The following is a 12,174-nucleotide window of genomic DNA, read 5'->3' as shown; positions in this document are numbered from 1 at the left end:
TGATCAACAATCAGATACTTTCGGTTACAGTGGCACAATGGAATCAGTGGGTAATAAAGCTCATATCATATATTTACAGATGGCTTCGTTAAGCAAGCTACAACCATTGGGAGAACAGAGGCTAATTTCAGATCATAGGAAATCCTCTACGACACCTGTGTTTAGATATAGTGACAGGAGATTCTAGTTTCACTAGGTGGTACCAATGAAAATACCATAAGTAAAATTTTTAATAAAAAGAGCATTAGAAAACAGGGGGTGCCTCTCCAGTTTATAAAACATACATTTTAGATTCTCTTTATTTATGTAGGATTCAGAGGAAATGATCTAAATAGGTTCAGATCCATTTCTTTACAAACTTTTTGTGGTTTCATTTTTTCATGTATATGTAGTTCAAATGTTTTGTCGATGTTATCATTTAAAAAGAAATGTTTTATAAAAAATAACATTAGTTACCCACATTCTTTCAGATGATGTAGGGTTTTAGTTCAGTGCTGATTTTAAAGTAAGGAAGTAAATTATTTTCTCATGTATTAGCAAATATCTCCCATCACTATGGTTAGCCTCAATAAAGAAAATTAAAATAAGTAGTTAAATCGGCACAAATTTACTTTTATACATATATATAAATATTTCATAAATATCACAATATATGGCTGGAGCTGCCTGCCCATGATATAATGAGAGAACAGGACCTAAGGATTATATTTTACTTCTGATTATTATTAATTTTAATTAGTTTTGATTATAATATAAAATTAAATTTTAAATTGGTTTATAATTTAAATTTTATTATAGTTTACCACGTAATTTCTAGTCTTAATGTTGAAATGAAGATATAACAGAATGCAGATTTTTTAAAATTTAAAATATACACTAAATTTGTGGATGTTTGTACAAATATATTTCCATTCATGTATTATTATTTTGAATCTATAATCAAAAAAGTATGCACTCTAAAGTACTTAATTTTTAGAAGGGTTTGAGTAAAATGGAATGAAGCAAAGATGGACTCGTTTTTGCTGATTTGTTTTGCAGACAGATTTTTAATATGATCACGGATGTAATAAGGTAACACATCTTCAGATGGAAAGAAGAACAAAACAAATCATTACGTAAACATTGAAAAATAAGTGACACCATGTCTGTACTGTTTCAAAACAGCCCATCTTACACTGCAGTTCATCTTACCCTTGCAATTTCAAACAAACTAACAAAATTTTAAAAGCAGACAGACTTGGACATGACAGCCAACTCCAGCTCCAGACTCTGCCTGCCGCTCTGTAAAGAAAAAGAAACAGAAAAGTACCTTGCTGATGGAGTTGCTCCTAGGCCCTGTCAGACAAACACTCGGACACCGAAACACTACAACACTCCCAAGATGATCAGCAGCTCTGGCTGCCGACTTTACTTATTATTTTTAAACAACAACACCAAAAAGTCAAGCGAGACTGGGAAAGAAAAATAGTGGAGACATTTGACAAAAATGGCCCAATTACCACAAGTTTGTATCTTACCCAAGGACCAAAAGCAAAAATCCTCCTAGGCTTGTGAATCAGAGCCTGGTTAGGGGCTGACTGTCATGTACTCAAGGTAACGTCATGTCCAACACTATATCCCACTAATTCCTGGGGACCTGGGCATCAGCCAGAATAGTATGGGTTCCTCTTTCATGTATCCACCAGCAGTGAAATAGTTATGTGGCAAAGCAAATGTCTATTTGAGTTTTGCACTGCTCAGATTACTCATCTTTTGAGATATCACAGATAGTCCTGTTTCCTATATTATCACCAATATCAGGTTCACCTTAAGAGCATCCAAATTCTCAAAGACCTCCAACTATTTTAGAAAGCACAAATTTAAAAAAATATTTTTTCAAAGTGGTATAAAAAGTAAAAAGAAATAAACTTTATTTTGGTCAAACTTTTATTATGAGTATAACTTACTCCAGTCTGTTAAGGTTAGTTTTTAGGCAACTAGGGATTTGACTGGATGAATCTTACTCAGTGCTACTTGTAAAATAAGTTTATCCAATATAAACAGCTTTCATTCACTATTTTGAAAGAACTTCAATATGTCTTCCATGTGTAGAGTAAGCCTAAGGAAAAAATCCTTACCTTCGACCCAATATGTAGAAAAGGGAGAATACATTTAATAATTCTTCATTTTAGAGTTATTTAGAAAGAGATGCCACAAACGTAGATTAGTGACTCGTTCATATTGATATATATCTCTATATATGTACCTGTGTAGCTACATATATAGAGATATATAAACTATTAGTGATTAGTTCATATCTAGAGATATAAAATTATGAATATATATCTATATACCTTTACAAGAAAAGAATGATTTCAACTTGGACTCTATTAAATATTTAATGTATTAAATATTATTTAATGGTAAATTATGCTTCTTTTTGGCATGTAGCTATTTATTCTCATTTTTGTAAGTAGTTTATATATAAAATAGTAATGAATTAATGGTTTTATGCATACTATTAAATGTGATGATATAACCTTTTTATAAACAATATTTTATAACTTAAAAATAAATTTTTAGTTCAGACCTGCAATGCAATCATTAAATAAATTTCTTCAAAGTGGATAATAAATATATCACCAAACAGTAAGGTAAACTCTTGAATAGGTGGAGTATTTCTTAGGAAGAAATGCTTTTTTTCCTTACTTCATTCATTGTCAATTATTCAAATTTTGGATATTATGCTGTACTTACTAACTTTAGAACTTAAAATTATTACATTTTACATGCAGAAGTTTGAGACTTTGGCCACTGAAATCTTTTATTTTGAATACTAGGTATGATATATTAATTTCCTAAAGTTTACTTAAATATGACAAGATTAATAAAAGAAACAACAACATAAAAACTAAAAATTTCTACTTGGAAAAAACCAAGACTAAAGTAGTAAATTCAGAGTTATATATAAACCATTAAAGCATCTTATTACATGTATTCTTTCATTTTCTAAAATATAAACTTTATTTTTAATATTTATATATTATAAATTTTAAATAATTATGATAAAGTGTTTCTGCGTGCACCTTTGAGCATGCAACATTTTATATTCTTTATAAACTATCAGATGCAACTAATATTTTAATCAAAAGGTAACACTAAATGGTTTGATATTTTTATTTTACAGTTTTATATACAGTAGATTCACTAGTCATGCAATACAAATGCATTTAATCACCAGGAATTAATATGAAAGAGGAGAAGTTTTACATCAAAATGAGACAGGAAACAGGAGTATTACACTGTATTCTTGTCTCAAGGAGATGTAATTTTAGTAGTATTTTAAATGCAGCTTCTGGCTAATGAAATAGGTTAGCTTGGTTATCTATGAAGTAATGTACCTACTGTAGGTTAGGGGAAAACAATTAGATGAGTATATTGTATGTGGATTTGCAAAAGCTAGTTGTTTCTCAGAATCTCTCTGGATGGGATTTGAGAAGGCCTCTATGCGTTAGGTGGATGGAGAAGCTGGATGTGGTTCCATGCAAAGAGGCACCCATGCAAGCGACTTGTGCCAGCAAGAGCTGTCACCCCAGCAAAGAGTGGGACATGGTGCCCAAGGGAAAAAGCAGGCTGAATCGTATACCTTGCTGCATGAGAGCTCCAACTCCAAACCAGAAACTATTTAGCAAGGTGAAATTGTTTTCCACCACGTCTGAGTCAGGATTGCAAGGGTGTGGATTATACCACTCATAGGGACTAAACCTGTGGTAATTGACAGAAAAAAGAATATATTTAAATTGCAGTGAGAAGAAACTCTTTCCAGAATTTTTTTTTTGCTGCAAAAGAAACAAAAAGACAGGTAAGATTAAATAGAGACCAGAAATAGACATTCATTCCTATAGTAAAATTTTATATGCATGACAGCAAGAGCTAGATTTTAAATACCCCTGTCCTTAGCAGTTAATTTCCATACTAAGATAAGAAGTGACATTGACTTAATTTTACGTGAGAGAAGGAAATCTGTTTATCAGTAAATCAAGAATATTTCTTTAAGAATCAGTCTTTATCATGCATGGAATTTTTAAAAATCATTTTTAAAAACCTAGAAAATAAATTAAGAAAAGTAATAAACATTTTTAAAGACTGTAATAAATTGTTAAAGACAGGAGAAAGACTAGAAAATCATCTTAAGAATTTGTCATCACAAAAACCACCAAGGTGACTGAGATTAAAATAATAAATGTATATATTCATAACTAAGAAAAACCATTACTCTTGGTTTATATCTTTATGTATAACAAAATACAACTCTGAAAAAAAAACAAAATCAGAATATAGTATGTTGTAATCTCATTCCAGGTCTCAGAGCTCACCCAGTAGGCAGGATGTCAAAGCAGTGTTAGAAAGAGAAATATATACTGAGGCTGTCTGTTTCCTACTTCCATGGTTTCAGATATATAATTCATTTTAATCACTTTTTAAGATAAAAAGAATCAAATCTAATCTCAAGGCTAGTTACAGATGGTTTTAGAAATATTAACATCTCTCATAGAATTCAAACTGAGGAACTTTTAAATTGCCAACTTGCATATAAATTAATTTATGCTAATTATAATCCAGATACATTTATCAATTAATAGAACTATTCAAACACATCATCCCTATAATTAAATATACTTAGTTTAATTACTAAACTAACAAAATATTTTCCCTAATATCTCAAATTTTAAAGCCACTCTTTATGAACCAAATTAGTATATGTACCCTTTATGAAAGCATTGAAAAAAATCTTACATTCAAAGAGATTTGAATAATGTATCTGTCACTTCAGAGAGTCCAATTTTCTTCACAATAATCTTTCTGACATATTAAAATTCAAAAGACCAAACAAACCATTTTCATCTTTCTAATGCAATTTTAGAATACCCTTGTTTTAATAGTCTATCCTCGACAAACAAAGAAGTGTTTTGATTGGTTCTCTAAGTTAAACTGACACACTAAACTGAAAGGTTGATTGAATGGTAATTAAACATTTTGATCTGATTTGTTGTGTCTAGCTACAATAGAACTAGCTTTGGTTGTAGACATTTATTTTTATTTAAACTCCCTTGTAACTTTACAGTAGTGAGAATAGTTTATGCACATTTTTTAAAGTATCTCCAAGAAACAGTATGTTGGACATCAGTCTTTATATAAGAATATTATCTACGCATTAACATTTCAAATTATCTAAAGATTCATTACTCATAAAGGGCAATGTGATCTAACAGTTAGATTATGGGCTCACACATCTCCATCCCTTGTGACTGTATGCCTTAATTCTCCCATCTCAAAAATGAAAACAATAGTAAGAACTAATTTCTAAGAATATTGTAAGGATTATGTGAATTAATGTAGTTTCAGCAGATAACAATTGCTCAATAATATGAAATAATAATAATATTTAGAAATATCATTGATTGTTGGGACTACACCTACAGTTAAATACCCAAATTCCAATTTTAAACTTTTTATAATTAAAATTAGCTTTTCCTTCTCTTAGTCATATACTTCAAGCTGGCCTCTCAGAACTGGATTTAGTTATCTCACAAGACAAATCACAGAATCACAACCTCAGAGAGAGAACCATATGGATTGGTTAATTGAGATTATTAGTTTTTTCAAAGATTCATAAGCCCTTGAGCTTTATGTAGATGCTTCAAGGGATTCTGTGAAAGAAAGGTGTGGTGGTAGTATTGGAAGGTATAAGTAAAAATATACGGGACTCTGGCTGCTCTTCCAATGTATTAAAGGAAATAACAAGGAAGGAAGGATAAAAGGAATGAAGAAAGGGAGAGAGGGAGATCTGGGGACACTGACGCTGAACTTAGGGACTAGTAACTATTTCAGTGAGGATGCCTCATATTTAATTTAATCATATGAGAAGAAAAATTATGATAATCTAATGCTTTTTTTCTAAGACTCAAGAAATCCAGTAATCCGGCTAAAGATACAAATCTATTCAACACAAATACTACTTAACTTGAATTTCCTATTTGCTTCTTATGGTGACAGGAAACTTTTCCTTGTCTCAATTTGATTTATTACCATTCTTCTGCAGGTGGTAATGTATTTGCTTCTCAAATTCTCTTTTCCAAGCAACATCTCCAGTGCATATAAACCTTCCCTCACTGGCTTTGCACGACTCAGTCCATGGTCTGCTTTATCCCTTTCACTTTTGTCAATACTGCTTGTACTCAGCTTCATTTTTTACCTAAGCTAAATGACTTCTTTCCTCTACAGTTAACTGTTCCACTTAACTCTGTCTTCTATTTCTAACAACTATCTTCTATTTCTAACAAAGTTTTCTTCAGTACCTTCCATTATATTCCAACACCTTCAGGGTTACTTTTAAAAATTCTACTGGACAAGTAATATTTTTCTGCTCCTAATAATTATTACAAGCCAGGTACGGTGGCACACACTTGTAATCCCAGTACTTGGGTGGCTGAGATAGGATCACAGATTCACAGCCAGCCTCAGCAACTTGTGAGACCTTCCACAACTCACTGAGAGCGTTTCAAAATAAGGAATAAAAATAGGACTCTGGATGTAACTCTGAGGTAGAATACCCTGAGTTCAATCCTCAGTACAAAAATAAAGTACAGTTGCCCAAAATCTTTATCTTTAACCCTAGTGACTCTTTTTTCTTACCTAAAGTAAAATGTCAATGATCGGACAGTAGACTTTTCAATATTGGTAGGTCCAATATTAATTTTTAATCTTTATCATTCTTCCTATCTCTGTTAATAACATCATATTCCAGCATCTCTATAGGATCAATTGCTGTGGTCCTGCCATTAGTTCTTGGCTCATTTAGGATCAGCGTTCTCTTTGTCTTCTTCATTTCTTTACAGTATTTCGCCTCAGAATCTTAAACCCAAACAGCTGTCAATTATATCGTTAGAATTCCAAAATGCTTCTCTCTCATCCCTATTTGTTCCCATCATCACTGTACTAGTTCAGGCTATCTCTCCTAACTGGACATTCTAACATTTATCCCCAGGTTTTAATTTTTAAGTACTGCTTCCCAGTTTATGTTAGGGAAAAGTAATACTTGTCACATCATAGCTCTATTAAAATAAGTCTTTAATTATAGGCTATATTTAAACATCTAGGCCTTAGCATAGAATTCAAGATTCTTTCACATGGAACTTTAAGATACCTTTCTACAGTTATGACTACCTAATTTTCTTGCAAGCTCTAATCCCTTAATCTCTTACCTGTTAGGTTTCTTGTCATGAAATAAAAAAAAAGACAGAAAGAAAGAAAGAAAGAAAGAATCTCTTATCAATTCCTTTTCTTATATACCTTTCAGCCTGTAATTTCTTACTCTCTCCACTCTACAGATACTCAAATCAAATACCTATCCTCCAATTCTATCCAGTACTATCACCTAGGGGTAGCTTTCCTAATTCTCTGTTTCTTGGAATTTATCTGTCACAAAGATTGATATTTTATCCTCATTGTTCATTTTCCTCCATGAGTTTTATTAGGAACATTGATTTGCCTAGCTAAAACTATTCTTCCTGCCCTTCTTTTTTTGTTTTTATGCAACTCAACCAAAGTTTTGGAATATGAGCAGAACATGTGAGTGCAACTTTCTTAAAATTCTGTACTCCCCCCCTACTTCCTATAGAAAAATGATCAAAAGAGGATTGAAAGCCCAGTGTTGAGGTTAATAAGCCAGTCTTGAACTATTCTTTTGTGGATTATGAATATAAAAGGAATTAAATGTCATCTTATCACGCTACTGCAGTTTGTATTCTATATTAGAGAGTGGCTTACCCAGTCCTTTAGTAACATAGGTGTCTTTCTCTTTTCTCCATATCTATAGCACTAAGAGCTCCTAATCATAATGATTATAACTTGACTTCTTCACTACAAATTAATGCACAACTCTCCACTTTTTTATTAGAATCTATACTAATAAAAATACAGTTCCTTATTTATGTCTTCTCCATTTTCCAGCACATTTTTAAACCTAGTGGAAATTTAAAACACATTTCAGTTATTCTAATGCTCCTTTTACTTTTTACTTTTTCAGTGTCTGGCCAAGTATCTAAAATGATTTCAGTCCTATTTCTCCACACCTAATTTGTCCTTAAATAATCTTAAACTCCTGTTTCTGTAAAATCTTGTTCTCACTTCCATTTTTCTATCAAATCTATTTTAACCATTTTTGAATTTATAATAACACTATTATTGAACAATATCTTATCTTTTAACTTCTTTGGCCTGCTCTTCTCTCCCTCTCTTTTTCATGGTACTGGACATTGAGCCCAGGAACATTTCACCTCTTAGTTACACTCCTTGCCCTATTTTACTTTCTTTTTTTTTTTTTTTAAACAGATCTCAGTAAGTTGTAGAGGGTCTCATTAAGTTGCTAATGTTGCCCTCCAACCTGCAATCCTCCTGTTTCTGCCTGTAGACACTAGACTTACAATCAGGTGCTACAACAGGCATAGTTGCTTTTCTACTATCTTTTCCACATACAGGGTATCCCTCATGGCTCAGTCTCAGTCTCAGGTAATTTCTTCCTCTTTAGTCACCGAACACACTGATGGCTTTAGCCTCTTTTGATTATTACAAAACTCTCAAAGCTACAGATTCTTCCTCAGAGCATTTCCATCCTACTCTATGAATTACTTTAGATGGCTCGCCATTATCTCATGCTTAAAATGTTGCAACTAAACCCAATAATAGTTCTACCATAGCTGCTACAACAGCTGCTACCAAAATAGTTCTCCTTTTCACTTTTGTAAGGTTTAAATTGATATTGCACTTTTCTGAGTTCTTAGGGTTTAAAAATGCACTTCTGTCTTCTTTTATCCACCTTCCTTAAATGAAAACCATGCTGAAGACATATCAAATTTTTAACATAATGTCTCTTTGATGGATTTCATCAACCTCCATTGTACTTTCACTTTAGTTCTGGATCATGGATTTCCAAAATTATAATAGTCATTGTTTCTTTTTTTTCATTTTGTTTTTCATTTTGTCTTGCAAAACTGTCCTCATATTTAGTTGTTTATCATGAAATGCTTCTTCTCTAGAATCAACCAATTTAACCGAGTCAGGTTTAACATTTTCTGCCTCTGAATTTCAAGGTTATATATAATAGAACTCAATATTTTTACCTTTATTCAACAAACTATTATATATAGTCCAATGTCTCTTTATGCCTTTGTGTATGCTGTTTCTACTAAGTCAAGAGTCTTCAGCCCTTGAATTGATTTGGCCAACTAGCTGCTATCACTACTCCCTTCTGAGATTACTCAGTGCTTAATTTTGCCAAAGATGACTTGTTTAAAATATTTACTTATTATCTATATTCTTATGTTCTACTTTTAGAGTTTTTATTTATAAATTTAGTATTCTCACACTTTTGTGAGTTTTTTGAGAGACAGATTTTTTATCCTTATCTTTATCATCATCATCATCATTATTACTATTTGTGTTACTTCAGTGTATAAGAGAGGAACAGGGTTTGAGACTAAAAAAATGAGTTCCAGTTATGTATGTATGTATGTATGTATGCATGTATGTATATATACCTGATATATATATATATATACACACACACACATATGTGTATTGTATATATACATACTTAGTGTATATATATATATATATATATATATATATACACGAGGCATATGTGTATGTATATATATAATTTTTTGTACACATATATACTTTGTACTTGGTCTCACATAACTAAATTTCTCTGAGCTGAATATTCATCTCTAAAGAAGAGAGTAAAACTACGAGCATAGAGATAATATATGAAAACATTTAGCATAATATATATTGCTACATAAATGTTAGCTAAACCTTGCTTAAAGATTTCTTACTCTAGATATTTATAACAAAGAAACAATTTAGAAAATAAATGAAATAGTCTACTGCCCAATGAAGGAATATTTTAACATGTTCTGTAAAATGTTAATTCAACATTAATTTGAACACTTTATCATTGAGAAGCAAAATACATTACAATTAATGGAGAGTACAAAAATGATTTTATATCATTATGTATTACTTTGAGCCAATGAGCTATAAATGTCTACAATTTTAAATACAGTGGGTTTCTTCCTTTATGCTGCTTTTTAAACTGAGTTTTCTGCAATGTATCCTATTCATATTTCAGAATTTAAATTCATTATGAGTAGACTACCATGATTATTATTAAACAATAATCCTTATTTTTCACTTTTACCTAAGTTATGAGAAATTCAAAGAAAATCTTGTTTGAAATTTACCTGTAGTAACTACAATATTATGATTCTTTTTTTTTTTGCAGGCTTTGTTCTGTTTAATTCTTTAGTTGACATAGTAATTCCCCACGTCATTTTATACATGACATTAAATGAGCTGGAATAGAAAAAAAATGAATGGGCCCCCAATTAAATTTATCTTAACAAAAATAAACATGACTATTTACAAAGTCAAGAATAAGTAAACATTCTAATATAAGAAATTCAAAGCTTTCTTGCATTCTTGCACTATATACCACTTATGATTGACTGTGGTTTTGCTTTGTTTTTAACGGACAGATTATTAATCTGACAATTCAAAGACAAGTGGTCTCATGACTTTTCAGTTTAAGTTCCAAGAAACTTAAAAATCTAAAATTTAATTTTCAGTTGTTACTTCTTTGATTTATGAGGAGTATTTTGAATGAGGGTAACTAGTTTGTAACTATTCATACATTTTATTGGGTAAAATATTGGATTATCAAAAGAAAATACAATTATTCTTTGTAACAAGAAAAGTTATATCATCTGCATTTTAAAAATAAATTGTGTGACAAGTTGATACTGAGTTGATTGGGAAAAAAAACTAGAACCAGGTCATTGCTATAGAAACATTTGTGTGATTTAAACCCTCACAGAAAGACTATACACCATACTTTCAGCTCAAATTCTAAAATTTTTTAAAGTAATCTACCATTTAAGCTATGACTGACATTTGATGAGCCATGGCTGTTTCAATGAAGATGATCAGGCTAGTTTGGTGCTAACCTAGGTGAGCATGAAACCAACGGTGTTTCAGCTTTATCTCAGAAGCAGAACATGCCAGATAATCTCCACCATAAAACTGAACAGCTAGAATTGGGACAATATTTCTAGAAATTGGATCTAGATGGGCTGAATCCCAAGTGTAACTACACTTTTAGGGGAGACAGTTTCTAATCAACTTACATCAGGAATACCATGAAAAGGCTCTCTATAAGAGCCCTCTTCCCTGGCATAAAAGCAGATAAAAATTTAGACTATAAGGTAGCTGGGCTCTCTACAGGCTTATCAGATTTTAGACAACCTGACCACCTCTCCAATTAGGCATATGCATGCATGGCAGATGATGCCATTTGATGCCATTTGGTGAGAATAGACATACAATGAGCACTTCTCAACACTTTGCAAAGCAGCCATGCCTTCTTCTAAAAATAGAGTGTAAAACAAGGCATGGGAGGACCATTTCAGGTACTTTAGAACTTCAATAAACTATTGAACGCGAGACATAAAATTATCACTTTGTGTTTATATTCAAGCTTTGCCACTTAGAAAAAAATAGATTCTTGCCAGGCGTGGTGGCACACGCTTGTAATCCCCGCACTTGGGAGGCAGAGACAGGAGGATTGCGCTGGTTCGAAGCCAGCTGCATGCGCTGGCTTAGGAGACCCTGTTTCCAAATAAAAATGTAAAACTAGGTCTGGGAGTGTAGCCCGGAGGTAGAAGGGCTTCCAGGGTACCACCACCAAAAAAAAAAAAAAAAAAGAAAGAAAGAAAGAAAGAAAGAAAGAAAGAAAGAAAGAAAGAAAGAAAGAAGAAAACAACTAGATTCCTTATCTCATTTTGAACTGTAACAATGACCTAAAAAGATGATTATTATTAATATTTCAGGTATACTCAGGATCTGCCCAAAAGTTCACAGAAGCCTCACGCTGTCTGTGATCCACTTCAGCATTTCAATCTTTCTAATCTCCCATAGAAAATAAAAGCAATTTTCAAATCTAACTCATTTTCCATTAACAGAGAATGCCATTTCTGGCTTTCCTACCCTCCAATATATGAGAAATTATTCAATTTTCATTCAGAATACTACTTGTCATTATTTTTAATACATTTATATCCTGTACTTTGTAGC

General features: G+C 31.8%; 1 protein-coding gene across 3 annotated transcripts in view; it reads right to left on the bottom strand.

The window, feature by feature from the left end:
- GRIK2 (glutamate ionotropic receptor kainate type subunit 2) overlaps positions 1-12,174 on the bottom strand; it is a gene marked incomplete at both ends in the record, with an annotated part of 700,362 nt that overhangs the window by 151,795 nt on the left and 536,393 nt on the right. For all 3 annotated transcript variants that reach the window (XM_080700516.1, XM_080700517.1, XM_080700518.1), the window contains one exon: positions 3,626-3,744. In XM_080700516.1, coding sequence (XP_080556642.1) covers positions 3,626-3,744 — 119 coding nt within the window. The remainder of the gene's footprint in view (positions 1-3,625; positions 3,745-12,174) is intronic.

Source organism: Muscardinus avellanarius (genome assembly GCF_963383645.1).
Source record: "Muscardinus avellanarius genome assembly, chromosome: 8".
Classification (NCBI taxonomy): domain Eukaryota; kingdom Metazoa; phylum Chordata; class Mammalia; order Rodentia; family Gliridae; genus Muscardinus; species Muscardinus avellanarius.
Note: the sequence above shows the minus strand (reverse complement) of the source record. Positions and strands in the feature narration are given on the sequence as shown.